General features: G+C 40.7%; 2 protein-coding genes across 2 annotated transcripts in view; both read right to left on the reverse strand.

Moving 5' to 3' along the window:
- LOC141783617 (uncharacterized) lies at positions 1-10,446 on the reverse strand. Its single transcript, XM_074661009.1, has one exon. The coding sequence runs from the start codon at positions 10,379-10,381 to the stop codon at positions 800-802; it is 9,582 nt and encodes a 3,193-aa protein (XP_074517110.1). The 5' UTR covers positions 10,382-10,446; the 3' UTR covers positions 1-799.
- Positions 10,393-22,234, reverse strand: part of LOC141784041 (uncharacterized) — an 18,793-nt gene continuing 6,951 nt past the window's right edge. Inside the window, exons 2-8 of the mRNA XM_074661724.1 lie at positions 17,817-17,866; positions 17,102-17,212; positions 13,785-13,898; positions 13,506-13,659; positions 13,052-13,212; positions 10,463-12,967; positions 10,393-10,413 (exon numbers count right to left, since the gene is read on the reverse strand). Coding sequence (XP_074517825.1) covers positions 10,393-10,413; positions 10,463-12,967; positions 13,052-13,212; positions 13,506-13,659; positions 13,785-13,898; positions 17,102-17,212; positions 17,817-17,866 — 3,116 coding nt within the window. The remainder of the gene's footprint in view (positions 10,414-10,462; positions 12,968-13,051; positions 13,213-13,505; positions 13,660-13,784; positions 13,899-17,101; positions 17,213-17,816; positions 17,867-22,234) is intronic.

Raw genomic sequence — 22,234 nt, forward strand, 5'->3', positions numbered from 1 at the left:
TTAAAAGCTATTTACACAGCCAGTTTAATATTCCCACTTTGTACAGTGATATTGAAAGAAAACATACTGTTGTTGATATACTGTATATTTTTACTGTAGCAAATTAGGTTCTAAGCAAAATATTAATAAAAAATATAGTTGCAGCAGTACACTTGCTGTGTTTGAGCATAAGCGTTTCATTTCAGCTCTGCGTTGTTATTATTTCTTTACATTTCAGCTACGGCAACAAGAATATCTCGGTGATACATGTACATATTTTCTGTCATATATATACTGCCCTATTGTATTGTAGTTCTTTAATGTCAACTTTACAGTGAAATCATTGTAAACATATTTTGGAATGTCAGTAACATTGATCGTCTTATTCTGATAAACCATTTTTTAAATCATCCGATAAATAAGAGCACAAGATCAGTGTTGTACATTAAAAACTACGAAACGACAAATATATTATAAGTTTTGATAAGCAAAATACATGGCTTACTTTAGTTCTGTACCATAATAAGCAAGGATATTTGGTAAAGTCTTGTCATAATTTGCAGTAAGGGCACTCAGCTTATTAACAACTTAATCAGTCAGTGAATTACAACAATCCATCTCTTTACAGGTCAACAACATGCTACCAGAGATCGAACACCGGACTGATTCTCTCCAGTGATTGGTACGTTAAACTTGCTAACAATCCAGAACCTGTTTTTCTATCTCACCTCTCTGTCACAGTGACATTCAGTAACCCAACGCCCACTGAGGCTGGATAATGAGGGATTGTATCTTTAGACATAATTTACATCAAGTTATTTCACTCGTCGACGCCATCAAAGAACCTCATTTTCTCAGAGTGCACAGAGTCTTTCAGTCGTTGAATGGATGAAGCCGTCTCACCTGAGATGGGCTCAGAAGAGTCAAACCTACGTGTGATTTGTTTAGTTATAACGATTGTTTCTTTGCTTTCACTTCTTTCGCTTGATGTTTGCCTAACCGAATGCCTCTCGAAGACTGTTTTCTTTCCGCCTTGTGAGTCCTCGACAGTCCACGATGCAGCTTCGTTAGCCCCTGACTCGAGGGGAAGGCCTCCAGCTGATTGGATGTGGACAGCGCTTAGTAGCCTGGCATGCTCTGCTTCTGGGGTCGCTTGTATATTTGACGTAATGACGTGTATTTTTCCTGATTCCAGTCTGAGCGTGTCCTCCGATGAAGATGACAGTATGGTGATTTTCTCAGGCAAGTTGGGCTCAACCGAGATCAGCTCAGTCCTCGTGGTGGAGGTAACTATGTTACCGTGCATCTCTCCAAGACCTGTAGCGACATTAGGATCGGAGTATTTGACAGTTACCTTGGTTGGAGAAGATGAGGACAGGCCAACATGCTCACTTGTCATGGCAGAGCTAATATCAGCAAAGGCGTCTGATGACTGGATAGAGCAGGTGGGGCTTAATTCCTCCTCCGCCGTTTCCCACACTGGGCTCTTTTCATCTTTACTCTCGTCTTTTTCAGCGCTCTTTGCAGGTTCTGATGTGGAGGACATTCCAAACTTGGGGAATCTAAACCAACCTGTCCTCTCAGGACTTTTGATAGTATCTTGCTTTGTTTCCTTTTCCTCTACCTGCTTTCCACTGGGTTCATTGGTTTCATGAACTTCCTTTGAGGTTTCAAGATTTTGTTCTGTTTTTGGAACATCAAATTCAATATCAATACTCTTCAGGATGTTACCAAATGATGGTAGTTTGAATTTACTTGGAGAGATAAGACCCGCGCCGTCAGTCTCAGTCTTTGGTGTTTTAGCATCTGCTGCTTTGGACACATCTGTTTTAATATCAATACTTGGACCTTTTATGCTGACAGTAACATCCTCCTTAAGTTTAGCTCCATCAGTTTCAGATACTTTTTCTGCATCAGGTGCTTCTACGGTGACATCATAGGTAGCAGCTCCAAATTTCGGCATTTTCAGTGTTGGCATTTTAAATTTCGATTGTGATCCTTCAGTCTCAGAAGCTTTAATTTCCACACTAGCTGAAGATCCTTTGACTTCGATTTCAGGGAGTTTGACCTTTGCTTTAACTTCTGGCAGTGTGATACCTGCATCTTTCTGTGATGCACTTAAATCTTCTTCAGGTCCTTTTGCTTTTGGTAGTGCAATGCCGAACTTTGGCAATTTAAACTTGCTTCCTTGCCCGTCATGTTCAGCTTCAAGCTCAGGAGCTTTAATTTTCACTTCAGGCTGCGTGACTATCACTTCTCCCTCTGGAAGAGAAACATCAACACGTGGAAGCTCTTCAGGTTCTTTAACACTTGACTTTGAAAAAGAAAATCTGGGTAGTGAAAATTTCGATTTTTTCAAGTTTTCGTCAAGTTCTGCAGCAGGTGGCTCTTCCATTGAAATCGCCCCTGAAGGTCCTTGGACTTCTACTATGACCTCTGGTGATGTGACATCAACTTTGGGTGCTTCAATGTTGACATCAACATCAGGGGCTTTACCACCTGTCCTTGAAAATGAAAATTTTGGAAATGTCCAGCCGGGTCGTTTCATCTTGGTGTCAACCTCAACTGTTGGTGCATCTGGTACTGAAATGGCACCTTCAGTTTCTTTGACTTCAACATCGGGCAGTTTTACTTCGGCTTCTGGTAGAGTCACATCTACATCTTTCTTTGATAAGCTTAAATCAATGTCAGGCTGTTTGACTTGAGGACCAGAAAAACTGAGACTTGGTAGTTTAAACTTGCTTCCTTTTTCTTCATGTTCAGTTCCTGTAGTTTTAATATCTATCGATGGGCCTTCAATGTCAACGCTGGGTGCTGCCATGTGAACTGCAAGAACCTCTTCAGGAAATTGAATGTCTGCTCCATCGATTTTGATGTCTTTGTCCATATCGGGCACTTCCACAGTGGCACTTGGAGTACCCATTCCAAATTTGGGTAATTTGAATGTTGGCATCTTATATTTTGACGGTGATCCTTCTTTATCCTTAGTTGCAACCTTGATCTCAGGAGCTTTAATTTCCACTTTAGGTTCTTTGACTTCAATATTGGGCAGTTGGATTTCAGCTTGAGCTTCTGGTAATGTGACATCTTTCTTTGATACACTTAAATCAATTTCAGGTCCTTTGACTTTTGGCATTGAGATGCCAAACTTTGGTAGTTTAAACTTGCTTCCTGATCCTTCAAGTTCACTTCCTTTAGCTTTCACATCTACAGATAGGCCTTCAGTGTCAATGCTGGGTGCTGTGACATTCACTTTAGCTCCGTCAATTTTAATGTCTTTGTCCACATCAGGTACTTCCACACTGACCTTTGGAGTGGCAGCTCCAAATTTGGGTAATGTGAATGTTGGCATCTTATATTTTGACGGTGATCCTTCTGTATCCTTTGTCGCAACCTTGATCTCAGGAGCTTTAATTTCCACTTTAGGTTCTTTGACTTCAATATTGGGCAGTTGGATTTCAGCTTGAGCTTCTGGTAGTGTGACATCTTTCTTTGATACACTTAAATCAATTTCAGGTCCTTTGACTTTTGGCATTGAGATGCCAAACTTTGGTAGTTTAAACTTGCTTCCTGATCCTTCAAGTTCACTTCCTTTTGCTTTCACATCTACAGATAGGCCTTCAGTGTCAATGCTGGGTGCTGTGACATTCACTTTAGCTCCGTCAATTTTAATGTCTTTGTCCACATCAGGTACTTCCACACTGACCTTTGGAGTGGCAGCTCCAAATTTGGGTAATGTGAATGTTGGCATCTTATATTTTGACGGTGATCCTTCAACATTACCTGTTTGAACTTCAATCTGGGGAGCTTTAATTTCCACTGTAGCAGATGGTGGTTTTATTTTGACATCCGGAAGATGAACTTCAGCTTTGGCTTCTGGGAGTGTGACATCTACATCTTTCTTTGATAAGCTCAAATCGATTTCAGGCCCTTTAACTTTTGGCATTGAGATGCCAAACTTTGGCAATTTAAACTTGCTTTCCTGCCCCTCTAATTCTACATCAACTTCTGGTGGCTTGAACTCCACTTCAGGTTGTTTGACTTCCATATTTCCTTCTGGAAGTGAAACATCAACATCTGGGAGACTGACATCAACTTTGGACTCTTTTGAACCTTGCTTTGAAAATGAAAATCTGGGTAGTGAAAACCTTGTTTTTTTCAATTTAGCATCAAGGTCTGTAGCAGGTGCCCCCTCTATTGAAATACCTGAGGATTCTTTGATATCGATATCCGGAAGATTTACGTCTGCTTTAGCCTCTGGTAGTGTAACGTCAACTTTTGGGACATCAAGATTGACATCAGCCTCAGGGGCCTTAACGCTTGTCTTTGAAAATGAAAATTTTGGCATTGTCCAGCTTGTCTTTCTCAACTTGGCATCACCCTCTATCATTGACTCTTTGATGTCTACATCAGGAAGTTTGACTTCAACTTTTGCTTCTGGTAATTTTAAATCTGCTCCGTCCACTTTAATGTCTTCGTCCACATCAGGTACTTCCACACTGGCTCCAAATTTGGGTAATTTGAATGTTGGCATTTTCAATTTTGATGGTGATCCTTCAACATTACTTGTCTTAACATCAATTCCAGGAGCTTTGATTTCCACTTTGGCAGAAAGTTCTTTTACTTCAACGTCAGGGAGTTTGACTTCAGCTTTGACTGCTGGTAGAGTCACATCTACATCTTTCTTTGATAAGCTGAAATCAATGTCAGGCCGCTTGATTTGAGGCCCAGAAAAACCGAAACTTGGCAGTTTGAACTTGCTTCCTTCATGTTCAGTTCCTGTAGTTTTAATATCTATTGATGGGCCTTCAATGTCAGCACTGGGTGCTGCAATTTCAACTGTAAGAACCTCTTCAGGAATTTTAATGTCAGCTCCATCGATTTTGACGTCTTTGTCCATATCAGGCATTTCTACAGTGGCACTTGGAGTAATAATTCCAAATTTTGGTAATTTGAATGTTGGCATCTTAAATTTGGATGGTGAGCCATCTTTATCCTTTGTTGCAACCTTGATCTTAGGCGCTTTAATGTCAACTTCAGCAGAAGGTTCTTTCAGTCCAACGTCAGGGAGTTTGACATCAACTTTGGCTTCTGGTAGAGTCACATCTCCATCTTTCTTTGATACGCTTAAATCAATGTCAGGCTGTTTGACTTGAGGCCCAGAAAAGCCGAGACTTGGTAGTTTAAACATGCTACCTTTCCTTTCATGTTCAGTTCCGGTAGTTTTAATATCTATTGATGGACCTTCAATGTCAACGCTGGGTGCTGCCATTTCAACTGTAAGAACCTCTTCAGGAATGTTAATGTCAGCTCCATCGATTTTGATGTCTTTGTCCATATCGGGCACTTCCACAGTGGCAATTCCAAATTTTGGTAATTTGAATGTTGGCATCTTAAATTTGGACGGTGATCCATCTTTATCCTTTGCTGCAACCTTGATCTTAGGAGCTTTAATGTCAACTTCAGCAGAAGGTTCTTTCAGTCCAACGTCAGGGAGCTTGACATCAACTTTGGCTTCTGGTAGAGTCACATCTCCATCTTTCTTTGATACGCTTAAATCAATGTCAGGCTGTTTGACTTGAGGCCCAGAAAAGCCGAGACTTGGTAGTTTAAACATGCTACCTTTCCTTTCATGTTCAGTTCCGGTAGTTTTAATATCTATTGATGGGCCTTCAATGTCAACGCTGGGTGCTGCCATTTCAACTGTAAGAACCTCTTCAGGCATGTTAATGTCAGCTCCATCGATTTTGATGTCTTTGTCCATATCGGGCACTTCCACAGTGGCAATTCCAAATTTTGGTAATTTGAATGTTGGCATCTTAAATTTGGACGGTGATCCATCTTTATCCTTTGCTGCAACCTTGATCTTAGGAGCTTTAATGTCAACTTCAGCAGAAGGTTCTTTCAGTCCAACGTCAGGGAGCTTGACATCAACTTTGGCTTCTGGTAGAGTCACATCTCCATCGTTCTTTGATACGCTTAAATCAATGTCAGGCTGTTTGACTTGAGGCCCAGAAAAGCCGAGACTCGGTAGTTTAAACTTGCTACCTTTCCTTTCATGTTCAGTTCCGGTAGTTTTAATATCTATTGATGGGCCTTCAATGTCAACGCTGGGTGCTGCCATTTCAACTGTAAGAACCTCTTCAGGCATGTTAATGTCAGCTCCATCGATTTTGATGTCTTTGTCCATATCGGGCACTTCCACAGTGGCAATTCCAAATTTTGGTAATTTGAATGTTGGCATCTTAAATTTTGACGGTGATCCTTCTGTATCCTTTGTCGCAACCTTAATCTCAGGAGCTTTAATTTCCACTTTAGGTTCTTTGAGTTCAACATTGGGCAGTTGGATTTCAGCTTGAGCTTCTGGTAATGTGACATCTTTCTTTGATACACTTAAATCAATTTCAGGCCCTGTTACCTTTGGCATTGTGATTCCAAACTTTGGCAATTTAAACTTGCTTCCTTCAACTTCTGCTTCACACTCTGGTAGTTTCACATCCACTTCCCCTCCTTTCACTTCCAACTTTCCCTCTGGAATTGTAACATTCACATCCTGAAGACTGGCATCAACTTCTGGGGACTTAACACTTGGTTTTGAAAAAGAAAATCTGGGCAGTGAGAACCTTGGCCTTTTCACTTTTGCATCTACCTCAACGCCTGGCTGTTGCTCTATCACAATGCTGCCTGAAGGCTTTTTGACATGAACATCTGGCAGATGGACCTCTGCTTTAACTTCTGGTACATCAACATCTGTGTGTGGCACAGATATGTGCATGTCACCTCCATCAATTTTGATTTCTTTGTCTATATCAGGTACTTCAGCGCTGACAGTTGGAGTGGCAGCTCCAAATTTGGGAAATTTGAATGTTGGTAATTTAAATTTGGATGGTGACCCTTTCACACTGCCTAGATGAGCTTCAATCTCAGGAGCTTTAACTTCTACTTTAGCAGAAGGTTCTTTGAGTTCAACATCGGGTAGATTGACTTCAGCCTTGGCTTCTGGTAGTGTGACGTCTACATCTTTCTTTGACCAGCTTAAATCAAATTCAGGTCCTTTCACTTTTGGCATTAAGATTCCAAACTTTGGCATTTTGAACTTGCCTCCTTGCCCATCGATGTCTGCTTCACACTCTGGTGGTTTCATATCCACAGCAATTTTAGGAGCGTCTGGGAGTTCAACCTCAGCTTTAGCCTCTGGTAGTGTCACATCTACATCTTTCTTTGACCAGCTTAAATCAAATTCAGGTCCTTTTACTTTTGGCATTGTGATTCCAAACTTTGGCATTTTGAACTTGCCTCCTTGCCCATCGATTTCTCCTTCACACTCTGGTGGTTTCATATCCACAGCAATTTTAGGAGCGTCTGGGAGTTCAACCTCAGCTTTAGCCTCTGGTAGTGTCACATCTACATCTTTCTTTGACCAGCTTAAATCAAATTCAGGTCCTTTTACTTTTGGCATTGTGATTCCAAACTTTGGCATTTTGAACTTGCCTCCTTGCCCATCGATTTCTCCTTCAAACTCTGGTGGTTTCATTTCCACAGCAATTGTTGGAGCGTCTGGGAGTTCAACCTCAGCTTTCGCCTCTGGTAGTGTCACATCTACATCTTTCTTTGACCAGCTTAAATCAAATTCAGGTCCTTTCACTTTTGGCATCGAGACTCCAAACTTTGGCATTTTGAACTTGCCTCCTTGCCCATCGATGTCTGCTTCACATTCTGGTGGTTTCATTTCCACAGCAATTTTAGGAGCGTCTGGGAGTTCAACCTCAGCTTTAGCCTCTGGTAGTGTCACATCTACATCTTTCTTTGACCAGCTTAAATCAAATTCAGGTCCTTTTACTTTTGGCATTGTAATTCCAAACTTTGGCATTTTGAACTTGCCTCCTTGCCCATCGATTTCTCCTTCGCACTCTGGTGGTTTCATATCCACAGCAATTTTAGGAGCGTCTGGGAGTTCAACCTCAGCTTTAGCCTCTGGTAGTGTCACATCTACATCTTTCTTTGACCAGCTTAAATCAAAATCAGGTCCTTTTACTTTTGGCATTGTAATTCCAAACTTTGGCATTTTGAACTTGCCTCCTTGCCCATCGATTTCTCCTTCGCACTCTGGTGGTTTCATATCCACGGCAATTTTAGGAGTGTCTGGGAGTTCAACCTCAGCTTTAGCCTCTGGTAGTGTCACATCTACATCTTTCTTTGACCAGCTTAAATCAATATCAGGTCCTTTTACTTTTGGCATTGTAATTCCAAACTTTGGCAATTTAAACTTGCTTCCTTCAACTTCTGCTTCACACTCTGGTAGTTTCACATCCACTTCCCCTCCTTTCACTTCCACCTTTCCCTCTGGAATTGTAACATTCACATCCTGAAGACTGGCATCAACTTCTGGGGACTTAACACTTGGTTTTGAAAAAGAAAATCTGGGCAGTGAGAACCTTGGCCTTTTCACTTTTGCATCTACCTCAACGCCTGGCTGTTGCTCTATCACAATGCCACCTGAAGGCTTTTTGACATGAACATCTGGCAGATGGACCTCTGCTTTAACTTCTGGTACATCAACATCTGTGTGTGGCACAGATATGTGCATGTCACCTCCATCAATTTTGATTTCTTTGTCTATATCAGGTACTTCAGCGCTGACAGTTGGAGTGGCAGCTCCAAATTTGGGAAATTTGAATGTTGGTAATTTAAATTTGGATGGTGACCCTTTCACACTGCCTAGATGAGCTTCAATCTCAGGAGCTTTAACTTCTACTTTAGCAGAAGGTTCTTTGAGTTCAACATCGGGTAGATTGACTTCAGCTTTGGCTTCTGGTAGTGTGACGTCTACATCTTTCTTTGACCAGCTTAAATCAAATTCAGGTCCTTTTACTTTTGGCATTGAGATTCCAAACTTTGGCATTTTGAACTTGCCTCCTTGCCCATCCATTTCTCCTTCAAACTCTGGTGGTTTCATATCAACAGCAATGTTAGGAGTGTCTGGGAGTTCAACCTCAGCTTTAGCCTCTGGTAGTGTCACATCTACATCTTTCTTTGACCAGCTTAAATCAAATTCAGGTCCTTTTACTTTTGGCATTGAGATTCCAAACTTTGGCATTTTGAACTTGCCTCCTTGCCCATCCATTTCTCCTTCAAACTCTGGTGGTTTCATATCAACAGCAATGTTAGGAGTGTCTGGGAGTTCAACCTCAGCTTTAGCCTCTGGTAGTGTCACATCTACATCTTTCTTTGACCAGCTTAAATCAAATTCAGGTCCTTTTACTTTTGGCATTGAGACTCCAAACTTTGGCATTTGGAACTTGCCTTTGTGTCCTTCAAGTTCAATGTCTGTCTGCAAAGGTTTGATTTCCACTTCAGGTTTTCTAATTTCCAACTTTGCCTCTGGAATCAAAACCTCTGCTTTTCCAAGACTGGCATCGATTTTAGGGCCTTCTGGGAGTTTGATCTCTGCTTTGGTCCCTGGTAATGTGATATCTGTGTCTTTCTTTGATGAGCTAAAGTCAATTTCCGGCATTTTGATTCCAAACTTTGGCATTTTGAACTTTTCTCCTTGTCCATCAAGTTCACCTTCAGTTTGCATTTCCATTTCAGGCTTTGTAACCTCCAGTTTAGCCTCTGGAATTGAAACATTTACTTTTCCAAGATCAACCTCTGGAAGTTTGAAATCAGCTTTTGTCTCTGGTAATTTTACATCTACGTCTTTCTTTGATAGGCTTACATCCATTTTAGGTCCTTTCACTTTTGGCATGGCGAAACCAAGATGTGGCATTTTAAACTTGCCTCCTTTCCCGTCCTGTTCAGCTCCTGTAGTTTTCACATCGATTGAAGGGCCCTCAATGTCAATGCTGGGTGCTGCGATGTGGACCGCAGCCCCCTCGTCAGGGATCTTTATATCAGCTCCATCGAATTTGACATCTTTATCCATATCAGGTACTTCTACAGAAACGTTTGGAGTAACAACTCCAAATTTTGGTAGTTTGAACGACGGCATCTTAAATTTCAGTGGCGATTCTTCTTTGCCTTTTGCACGGACTTTTACTTCAGGAGCTTTAATTTCGACCTCAGCAGAGGGTCCTTTTAGTTCAACTTCAGGTACTTTTACTTCAGCTTTGGCTTCTGGCAATGTTACATCTCCATCTTTCTTTGATAAACCAAAGTGAAATTCAGGTCCTTTTACTTTTGGCATTGACATTCCCAACTTTGGCATTTTGAACTTGCCTCCTTGCCCATCGATTTCTCCCTCAAACTCTGGTGATTTCATATCCACAGAAATTTTAGGAGCTTCAGGGAGTTCGACCTCAGCTATGGCTTCTGGTAGTGTCACATCTCCGTCTTTCTTTGTTAAGCCAAAGTGAAATTCAGGTCCTTTTACTTTTGGCATTGACATTCCCAACTTTGGCATTTTAAACTTGCCTACGTGTCCATCAAGTTCCCCTTCAGCCCTCAGAGATTTGATTTCCAAATCAGGTTTTTGAACATCTACAGTTCCAAGATTCACATCAATCTCAGGGGCTTCTGGGAGTATGACTTCAGCTTTAGCCCCTGGTAGTGTGACATCTACGTCTTTCTTTGACCAGCTTAAATCAAATTCAGGTCCTTTTACTTTTGGCATTGAGATTTCAAACTTTGGCTTCTTGAACTTGCTTCCTTGTCCATCAAGTTCGCCTTCAACCTGCCAAGGTTTGATTTCCAGTTCAGGCCTTTTGATGTCCAGCTTTTGCTCTGGAATAGAAACATCTACATTTCCAAGAGTAACCTCAGGAATGTCTGGGAGTTCAACCTCAGCTTTAGCTTCTGGTAGTGTGACATCTACGTCTTTTTTTGATAGGCTTACGTCAATTGTAGGTCCTTTCACCTTTGGCATGGAGATGCCGAGATCTGGTATTTTAAACTTGCCACCCTTTCCCTCCCTTTCAAGTGTTTTTATCTCGGCCCCATCAATGATTATATCCTTATTTGCATCAGGCATATTTACGCTGATATCTGGAGTTAGTGCTCCAAATTTGGGCAGTTTGAATGTGTGCTCCTCAGCTTCAACATCTCTTCTGATATATGGAAAGGAGATGTCAGCCTTTGGGCTCGCAGCATCGAGATTAACATCAAAACCTGTAAGCCCATAGCCACCATCCATTTTGCCTGGTGAACCATCGACTGAATCATCAATGTATTCAATGCCGTCAATTTCGGGTATTTTGACATCCAATACGACTCCTCCAATCTTGTGTTCAGTCTTTGAGATTTCTTCTTCTTGGAGGAATATTTTCCTTTCTCCTTTTACGTTGTCAACTTTTGGCAAGTGAATTCCAACATCCGGGATTTTTATGTCTGGTTTTCCAATCTCAAAGCAGGGCATTGTTATCTTTGCCCTCTTTGATTTGAATGTAGCTGCAGATTGATATTCAGATTTGATGCCATCTGCGTCTTGTGTCTGAAGAAGGGCTACATCTTGTGCACTTTCTTTTCCAGGTATTATGATATGTTCTCGTTTATAAACCTCTTTGTCGCTTTGTTTTACATGGGTCACCATTAAAAGTTCCTCTGAGGTTAAATCAGCAGGTGAGATCTTTGGTAGTTTGACTGTCGTCTTGGAGATTTCTGGAGAGGCAGTTACGTCAAACTTGCTCAAGTGTGCGTCATGTTTTGTTTTAGTGGGTGTTTTCACTGATATTCTTTGTGCATTTGCGTCTATCACAGTGATTTCTTCAGGAATAAGCACTCCACTTGTGTCAACCTTTGGCAGCTTAAATCCAGGCAATTTTGAAACTGCCTCTTTCACACTGTCAACATCAATTGACATTTGTACAGTTTCAGATTGAATGTCGTCATAAGGTCCTGCAAAAAACGCTTTAGGTTCTTTAATTCCTTTGGCTGTCCTCCTAGACATATCCTCCATACCTGGAATCTCAATGTCTTCACGTTTGGGAAGTTTTGTTCTGGAAAGACTGCTTTTTGACAATCTGTCGTAGGGATCTTCTTTCACTTCTGCACCCTCAGTTGTAAGCAGCTCAATTTTAGCTGTGCCTTTTTCAACGTTTACATTGATATTTGGGATTGTTTCCTCGTCCTCAATGTCAGTAAAGCCTATTTTAGGCAGTTTGAATGTTGTCTTGCTGTCCTTGCCTTTCTTTGCTTTTTCTTCACCTTTCTGAGGAGACTTTTGTATCAGCGCAACGTCAGATATTCCAAGTTCCATCTTTGGTACACTCATTTCCATTGGTGATTTGGCTGAGATTTGGGTGTTGGCATCAAGTGCAAGTTGATCTTCATGTGTTTGTGACTCAAAACTTAGGATGGCATCTGATTTTTCATTTTCAGGTTGGTCTGCTATTTCAATACTTGCCCCCAGTGTTTTCAGCCTTTTTGGTGACGATTTCGCTTTCTTGTTTGCTTTATCCTTCCCCATAATTCTCATTTTTAATTCAGACTTTTCTTTCTTCTTTTTCTTCCCGTCAGGCAACTTGTTACCAGAGGGGCTTTTTTGACCTGCCAGAGCCATGGTTAGATCTTCTGTTTTCAGAGTGCTATCTATCGTGATGAGTTCCACCTTGTGTTGCTCAGTTAGAGGTTCAGTCAGTTTTTGATAATCTTCCACTACTTTCCGATCCTCTGTCACATAGACTTGAGGTGTTTCTCCTGAAGGGCTTTCAAGGCACTCAGGTGAAATCATCGGCGCGGTCGTTGGTGCGTCTGTGTCCTGCTCTTCAGATGAACTTATGCGGCCTCTTTTTGGCAGAACAGAAAGCTTCATTTTATGCTTCTTCTTGCCTTTGAGAGCATCCTGAGATTTTATAGGTGACTCTGTGTCACTTGTGGTGGGGCTAAGCTCGAGCTTTCTCTGCTCATCAGCCTCTGAGGAGCTGTGAGACCTCGTAAAGCGGGACTTGCGTCCTTTTCCAAAGGAGGGAAACTTAGGCCATGAAATGCGGGCATCGCCACGCCTTCTGGTTTTTCCTTGCTCCCTCATCTCTGGAACGTAGACGTCGTCCTCCTGTTGAGCAACAGAAAAATTAAATATCAATTTTAGCCCCAAAACTACCCATCAAAAAGAGTCTGACAACTTGAAAATAGTTACAGGGATGGTGTCAGATTCGAGGACCGGTTCGGACTCTGTGATGTCTGGTTTGCGTTTCAAACAGAGCTTCACTTTGTAAGCCTGAGCATGCTCCAGAATCTGAATGGCGTCCTCGTATGACACGTTGTCGAAATACACAGTGGCGCTCAGAATCTGATCACCTGCGTAAATAAGAGCAAAATATTTCAGAAGCACACGGATGAGAAGGCTGTCAGGGTCTGTCCTATACAGTATGAGTATTCATTAGTCACTTTGCAAGTTTCTTCAGTTAAGGTAATGGTATTTGTATGGCAAAAATGTTAGTACTAGTTATTTGTAATGGGATTTCAAACTCTAAAATTGGAAAATATACAACAACACACAACACAAAATTTAAAAGTACCATTGATTTTCCAATGGACCCAATTAGTAGCTTCATTAATTCTCAATCAAATTGGTTTTACTGCTAGTTTACCTTCTTTCAGTTTCAGACTTTTTGAGGCAGGTGACTCTGGAACCACTTCCTTAATGAAGATCCCCTCTTTCCCTCCTCCACCATAAACGAGACCCTCTGAACATCCATCTTGGGCTGTTTTCACGATCACCCCAGACTCGGGGCTGTGAACTTCCTGCCGACACATCAAAATAGACAGGATAAAATCATTTTACCTTTAGCCGTGCTATTCTCTGCTGCAGCAAAGCCTGAAGGCATTCACAGATACAGTACAGAGAGGAGAAGGTGGGAACGTCTCACCTTCAGTTTACTCATCTTTGAAGTCGAGCGCTTTTCAAACATGGACCCAAGCCCAGACTTTTTAGTTTTCTTTCCACTGGCACTTTTGTGGTGTGGGTCATGCTCCGCTTCACACTAAAAGGAAAATAGAGGAAAATTGAATTCTAACTAAACACGATACTGAAAAGAGATTACTGCTGCAGTCAGAGCTTCCGCCTTATTTAAACAAAGAAGGCGACAGCTATTTCATCAACAGGCTTTGCAAGAATTTGTTCTGAGAGGGAGGGGTAATACACTACATACATTCATACATGGGAGTAGCTGAGTCTGAATCATTATTGCAATATGCAACAGTAAACAAAACACAAAGCCCATCTTACACCACACTCTGTTGACACAAATACAGATCCTGATCCGTGTAGTGGGGTCATTGATATATTGTTTAAATTACTGATTTGTGCACTTAATATACTTGAATTTAATTCACATGATTTAGTGTTTAAAGGACCAGTGTGTAGGATTTCGGGGGATCTATTAGCAGAAATGGAATATAATATTCATAACTATATGTTTTCATTAGTGTATAATCACCTGGAACTAAGTTTCTTGTTAGCTTATAATGAAGCAAAGAGACGAAACTCCAGTGTTTTTTTGACAATAGCCTCTGCCTCCATTTTAGACTGAAAACGCTTATTATGTATATAATATTTTATTGTTCAACACAGGCCATTTCGGTATAATATGACAATAGAATAGAAATAATTTTGTTTGGCTTTTGCACAGCACTTTTTACGTGGACATTTTACTAGCGTCCGGGAGTCACTTTCAGTCCAAAATGGCGGCAGTGTAGCTCTGCTGCTGGGCACAATGGAACGAACAAGTGACTTTCACTTCTTGGCCATATACTGTACGTTCTTTGATATAGGTGCTTTTCACAGAGTCCGCCATGTTGCACCGCCATGTTTCTACAGTAGCCCAGAACGGAGAACCAAACTCTGGCTCTAGAGAGCCTTTCGCTTTTTTACGTTACCTGAAGGCCACCGTAGTTCTCTGACACGTTTGGAAAGGTAGGGGTAAGTGGAAGGGTATTCAGTTGGTTGCAATCTACAAGCACACCACTAGATGCCACTAAATCCTACACACTGGTCCTTTAAGAGCCACAAAACCAAAGTATATCCAAATATCTCGGTCCAAGACCAAGATACATTTGTATTAAACACAAGCTGTCCATAGTGAGAGTGTAGAAGGGAAAATAATACTTCACCCTGTAAATGCCCATTTGTATATCAATTACTCACCGCATGTTACCTTGAATTCAGGAAGAAAAACTTAGTTTATCTCTCATGCTTCCACGGTGAACGGAGAATCCAAAAATGGTGTAAATTCTTGATGAATTGAAGTATATGAACTCCAGGATTAACAACAACAAAACTAGATCCATTTACAAACTCTCACACTCGAGCAGTATAATACAAATCTCATTTATCCACTCATATGCTCAGTACTTCCCAAACTACAGTATATAAAACGCCACTACTGTCTCATGCTTGACATGCTTGCTGCGAGTCTGTGCATGAGACGGTAGTGTAAACGTATTTTTGATATAGTTTTGCTGTTGTTAAACGTGGCCTCCATTTACAATTTACTCTGCTTTCAGATTCTCCGCTCACCGTGGAGGCATGAGAGAAAAACTAAGTTTTCTTCAAGAATTCAAGGTAACACAGGGTGAGTAATTGAGATACAAATGGTAATTTTGTGGATGAAGTTAATGAAGTTAATTTGAGGGAACAATTATTAAAGTAATGGAACAATTTATCACAAAAGTTCCCCCTCGCCGCTTAGCAGGATTTGTACAACAAGCTATAATTGGTTTTGTTTCCTCGGAGGCTGCGGCTACTTCAAGGTTGAGAACAGAACATTTTCCTCCATCAAAGATTTAGTTTTAAAGGCGCTGACAGAAAAACACATTTTGAGGGTGGCAGCCAAACATCAACACACCAAACTTAATTACATATCTCTGTTAACACTACTGTTTCACTCCTCTTTGTTGTAGTCATCACAGATACTCCTCATACTTTGATTTTAGAAGACGAATAGCTTCATGTGAGCATAAAGGAGCCAAATACACCAGCTTGCTTCTCTTGGTCACAAGCTTATTATTCTAACTTCATTTGTCTACGGCCTAAACAGAATATACTGTTGAATGACTCAGTGTGCTTACAAGTATTTAAGTAACCAGGTTAAAGTCTGTTCTCTGTAGTAACCTGATTTCTAAAATGTCATGTTAAAGAGAAACCCCAATTGAGGTGAGAGATTAAGTTAAACCCAGTGATTTCTGCTGTTTGATTACATTTTAACTGCAGAGCCGGGTTATTGAAGCACATATAAACAGGTTCTCTGATTTAGATTAGATTTCTCTGGTTTCTCCCTGTAATGTGGTTTGTTGCGTCCATGTAGAAGAGTAAGGACTGTGTATTGGCAAGAATCTGGCAATACAATACGTATCATGATACAGGGTTTACTACACTGAGAGGTCGCATCTCTTTGCATGTAAACTATTAAAGGGACTGTTCAGAAATGCTTGTTAACAGCGACACCTGTTGCCGTTAAGTCAACGAAAGTTGGCGTCAGGCTTGCGCTTGCTCGCTCTACATATACCTGATGAGCATCGATCAAAGCAGTGAGGCGACACACGTCAGCTAAAAGCACAATATCACTCTATATTTCAGCTGCTTGGCAGTAATGTTAGCTGACCAGACGAAGGTCTCTCCATGAATCACTGCTGATCCTGTGTTGGCTTTTCCGGCCTCAGCACAGGCTCAGGCAGCGGGGCTCCGCAGCGAGTAACATTGTCGTGTCCCGACCACAGCCGGAGAGAACAGTGAAAACACCGGGACCCGGTCGGTAACGAGGCGATAACGTTTCTCGCTGCGGAGCCCCGTCACTTCACAAGACACGGAAAAGCTCTGTTGGTCTGGAGGAGCTGCAGCAGTTATTTCTGCACAAACATCCACTGTTCATTCACTAGATATTCTCAGAGCTACTAACTCTTCTGCAGTGTGGAGTGAACACGCGTTCACGTCTAGAGGTGGAACGAGTACGCGAGAACGCGCGCGCTGTGTCAGTGAAGGCAAACAGGCAGAGGAGCAGAGGCTCCGGCCACACGCGAGCGCGCATGTGTCCCGACCTGGTACATTTATATGCTTAAAAAGTTACAAATAGTCCCTTTAATAAAAATCGCTATTGTTTTTGAGAATCCAAAACAGTTTCACAAACATATAATTGGGATATTCTTTATTTTCTTCCACCCCTAGTGGCGGTGTGTGGTTGCTGTGTACCTCTTTGTCACTGTCGGTGTATTTCTCAGTTTCAGGATACTCCTCGACGGGGGACGATCCTTGAGGCCGCGGTCGCTCTCTCTCTGTGAACTGAGATGGCTCGTCACATGTCTGCGTGGAAAAGAAGGTCAGTCAGTCACATGGTCTGTTCCCAAAAACAGCAATGCATCATTTCAAAGACATATCCTGACATTTGAGTCAGTTTCAGTCAGACATTTTTTTCATCTCCTCTCCTTCAGCCACCTAAAAAACAGTTTTAATGTTAAAACTCGCGTCTCTGCGCCTGCAGCTTGAACCACAACGGTGTGGAGAAAACTGTATCTAAAATAGTGTGATAACACCTTGCTATGCCAGAGACAGCATTTCCGGGGTGTTTAGCTATTTGGCATTTAATAATTGTCACATTACTTAGCCGGTCTGTCAGTCTAACACCACAGCTAAATATCTCCAAAATAATTGTATTTATCCTCTTATAATTTGGTGCAGATATTAACGGACCCCAGAGGATTCATCCTAATGACTTTAGTGATTCTCCGAATTTTCACCTAGCAACACTAATCGATCAAATAGTTTGTGAAAGGATATTTCTAAAATTAATGACTGAAATCCTGTTTGTAAATTTGATTGAAACCAAGACAAAAACCTTTAGTGGCTGATGAAGAAATCAAACAGAAAGACACAAACTAAAACATGAATTTCACTTTCAGTTACTCACTGAATCGTCCTCGGTACCGGGCTCTGGTGCTCTCAGCCTTCGACCCGCACCTGTTCACAAGAAAACACAGAAAACAGACAAAACATAAGTACCAAAATAACACCTGCTATGACAACTGCTAATTATAATAGTGTTTTAGTAAATAATAGAGCTTCATTTAGGGGAGTTGGAAAACATTGATACAGTATAGTATTGCAATATTTTGCGTGGCCATATCGTATAGATAAACGGACGTCAAGTATCGATCTTTAATTATATAAACTATTAACCTCTTAACCTCCGCTATTCTGTCTTTCAGAGGTTGTAGCGGGCTCAGTCTTAAAGCTAGAGTGAAGATACTGGTATCATATAGAAAACCTAAAGAATCTATTGGTACCAACCATGTATGTTAGCTTGTTAGGAAGAACGCTGAATAACACTCCAAATCAAATTTTGGTCAGGAAAAACTGCACTTTCAAAGAGGTCCCTTGACCTGAAAATGGGTTTTATGTGTACCCACACCCATTTTTTATGCTAAATGCAGTACCTGTGAGGGTTTCCGGACAATATTTGTCATTATTTTGTGTTGTTAATTGATTTACAATAATAAATATATACGTACATTTAAATAAAGCAGCATATTTGTCCACTCCCATGTTGATAAGAGTATTAAATACTTGACAAATCTCCCTTTAAGGTACATTTTGAACAGATAAAAAATGTGTAATTAATCGCGATTAACTATGGACAATCATGCGATTAATCACAATTAAATATTCTAATCGACTGATAGTCACAATATATGTTATCGCAATACTCAGCATGCCAAAGTATCCCGATGATATCGTATCGTTGGGCCTCTGGTGAGTCCCACCTCTAGCTTCATTCAACAAGATTACTTTATTATATTGTAGTAAATTATGAAAAATAAACTCTATAAAGTTATCTCAGGCGGGGTTTGATGCAACACAGAAACTGCGTAAATATAAATGCACAAAAACAGAAGCTCTGGTGTTTGTCTGCATTTCTATTTTCTAAGCGGTAAGCTGAGCCTTTCACCCGGTCTGACTCCTGACGGTTGCTGTGAGGCTCACAGAGAGACACTGGAGCCGATGATGAGACTATTTAGAGTTCTTCCTGGCAATAATTCTCCAGAGACGCGCTGCCTCCTTTGCCTGTTAAGTGATCCACTCTATTGATCCACAGATAAGACTCCCTGCTCAGCCCCTCAAGGCTGCTGAAAAGGGAAAGTCTGACTCCAAATGAATATGGTTAGTCAGATTATTGTTATTACCCGCTCTGAAACCTAACCTCTACTCCATCTGAATCCATTTTAAACCCATTCAGGCCGTTTTAATGTGAGCTATCTGGATTCCTACTTCGGGATGAAGTCCATTTGTTAGTAGATCAAATGTTCGGAGTTAAAAAAAAAGCAAATTCCCAAATTAATACATTTGCATAAATCAAGGATTGTGGAGAAATGTGTTGCTCTGTCCTCCACATTTTCTGTGGTTTTAGATCCTCATTGGCTAATTAATTAATATCATCAAGAGACCATCAATCAGCGGATGTTATGTTGCCAGTAGAAAGTAGTATTGAATGAATGCGGTTGCACTCCCACATGGAAAGTCAAATTATTTCCATTGCAGATAAATGTGTTTGTCTTTAAGCAGCTGATCAATCTCTTTCTATTGAGGGACAATGACAAGTATTTCTAACTCTTACTGAAGCACCAAACTACTCAAATCAAGAAAACGTCTCCAAAACATATAATGTTTGCATGAACATCGTATAAACTCCCATAAGCTACAAAGGTTTTGTAGTTCAATTCTTTCACGTAACGGAGCAGTAAAGTTAATCAGTGGCCAATTTTAGCAAAAGCAATATAAAAATAAAATACTTGTGCAGTGTAATTAAAATCTTTGGTATTATAGTGTCAATAATTGGAAGCCAGTGAGCAAGGGTTACAAGCTTTTGCGGAAGTGATTTACTAGAAAAAAAACATGTTAATAAGACTGTCAGTCGATTAAAATATTTAATCGTGATTAATCGCAAATTAATTATCTGTTCAAAATGTACCTTAAAGGGAGATTTGTCAAGTATTTAATACTCTTATTAACATGGGAGTGGACAAATATGCTGCTTTATGTAAATGTATGTATATATTTATTATTGGAAATCAATTAACAACACAAAACAATGACAGATATTGTCAAGAAACCCTCACAGGTACTGCATTTAACATAAAACAATATGCTCAAATCATAACATGGCAAACTGCAGCCCAACAGGCAACAACAGCTATCAGTGTGCTGACTTGACTATGACTTGCCCCAAACTGCATGTGATCATCATAAAGTGGGCATGTCTGTAAAGGGGAGACTCGTGGGTACCCATAGAACCCATTTACATTCACATATCTGGAGGTCAGAGGTCAAGGGACCCCTTTGGAAATGGCCATGACAGTTTTTCCTCGACGAAATTTAGCTGTAGTTTGGAGCGTTATTTAGCCACTTTCGCGACGAGCTAGTATGACATGGTTGGTACCGATAGATTCATCAGGTTTTATAGTTTAATACGATACCATGATGATCTTCACTCTAGCTTTAAAACTGAACCCGCTACAACCTAAAAATCGCAAGTTTCATTAATGCGTTAAAGAAATTAGTGGCGTTAAAACAAATTTGCGTTAACGTGTTATTATCGTGCTAACTTTGACAGCCCTAGCTTTTAAGTATATTTAATGTTTATGTTCTTTATCAAAATAGTTACCACAAGTAGAGACTAAACTTTCTGTGAAATAATTTGGAAACAAACTTTCTTCAGGCAAGCAATTGATGCAAAACGTATGATTTGGGGGTTAATGTTCATTTAAAACCCTGAAAAGTGTAACATTTTATGAAATTATTCTGCAGTATGCACAGTATTGAACCATAGACTGTATATAAGAAGTGGACGTAGTCATCTTGACGTCAACCATTGGTTTTTAGACAACGGTTTTGAAGCCTCGAGTTCGGCATTTTGACCGTCACCATCTTGGTTTTTAGGATCCAGAAGTGACACCAGACGGTGGAGCTAAATAAAACCAAACACTGAATAACATTTTTAGGCGACCAAAATGATATAATTAACTTTCATGAAGTGAAAACACACTGTGAAAGGGTTAAAGATCTAAGATGAAAACACGGACAACTCCCAGACCAGACAACGCCGTGGTAGCGACCTGTCAATCACAAGGTAGCCCCGCCCTAAAGCATCCCCTGCTTTATGGTCTATCTGACTCTAAATGAGACCATAATTTACTAAATGAACATCATGCTGTATTGAAGAAGACTTGAAACTAGCGATTGAGACCATAAACTCATGTTTACAATGTTTACTGAGGTAATAAATCAAGTGAGAAGTAGGCTCATTTTCTCATAGACTTCTATACAATCAGACTTCTTTTAGCAACCAGAGGAGTCGCCCTCTGCTGGCTGTTAGACAGAATGCAGGTTAAGGACACTTCAGCATTGGCCTCACTTCTCAGAAGCTGTATTCAACAGATACTGTATACTGCAGCACCATAGTTTCTCAACTAACACCCCACCCACTGCTTTAATGTGTGTCATGTGAAGAGCTCCGACTGCCTGTGTAAGTGCATTAGAAGACAGTTATAGTAAGAGACTGATGGTATTAAAAAAACTCCTACTGTATCAGGGCGTGTTGCTGCTTCAAGGTTGATAATTCAAGGAGCTATCAAATGACGTTATAGCTCTGATACTGAAATTGTACCTGAAACACAACCTGCTCTGTCATCATAGACATACAGTACATTGCTCTGACACCAGAAATAACATCAGGGAACGTTGATCTGACAGAAAAGTAGCTTCACACTGTGAACTCTGAACGCAACCACAGTGTTGTGAAATACAACAATCAGCTGCCTGCACCATCCTTCTCATCACCTTCCCTCTCTTTCACACCAGGTATGACTAACAACAAAACTCTCAGATTTTAGAGCCCCATTATGTGAAATCAAAGAACTCACCTTCCTGCTGCTGTTTGTTTAACTCCGAGGTGTTAATAACACGCCATCCAAACTGCCTTTAGACATTCCTGTGAGCGAGTGTGACTGCTGCCAAAGTGGCTAAAGTGATTTCTTCAGTCTCACGGACGAAGGAGGCGGGAACACTTTTAGGTTGCAGTCACACCTCGCCTGAACTTGTGTTACTCCCAAACTGAATAAACTGAATTAAGTGCTCCTGTTGACTTTGGTTCACACACTTTGCACCACGTATTCCTTAAAATAACCTTCAATCTATCATGAATAAATACCACCCCTGTTAAAGTTTCTTAATTCATTAATTAAGGGGAAGAACATCTTAAACACCTTCTCAATTTTTGACAGTTAACTCTCTAATATGACCTCATATTTTATAAAGGCGTTTGCCATCGCT

The sequence above is a fragment of the Sebastes fasciatus genome, chromosome 15 (genome assembly GCF_043250625.1).
Source record: "Sebastes fasciatus isolate fSebFas1 chromosome 15, fSebFas1.pri, whole genome shotgun sequence".
NCBI classification, from domain to species: Eukaryota; Metazoa; Chordata; class Actinopteri; order Perciformes; family Sebastidae; genus Sebastes; species Sebastes fasciatus.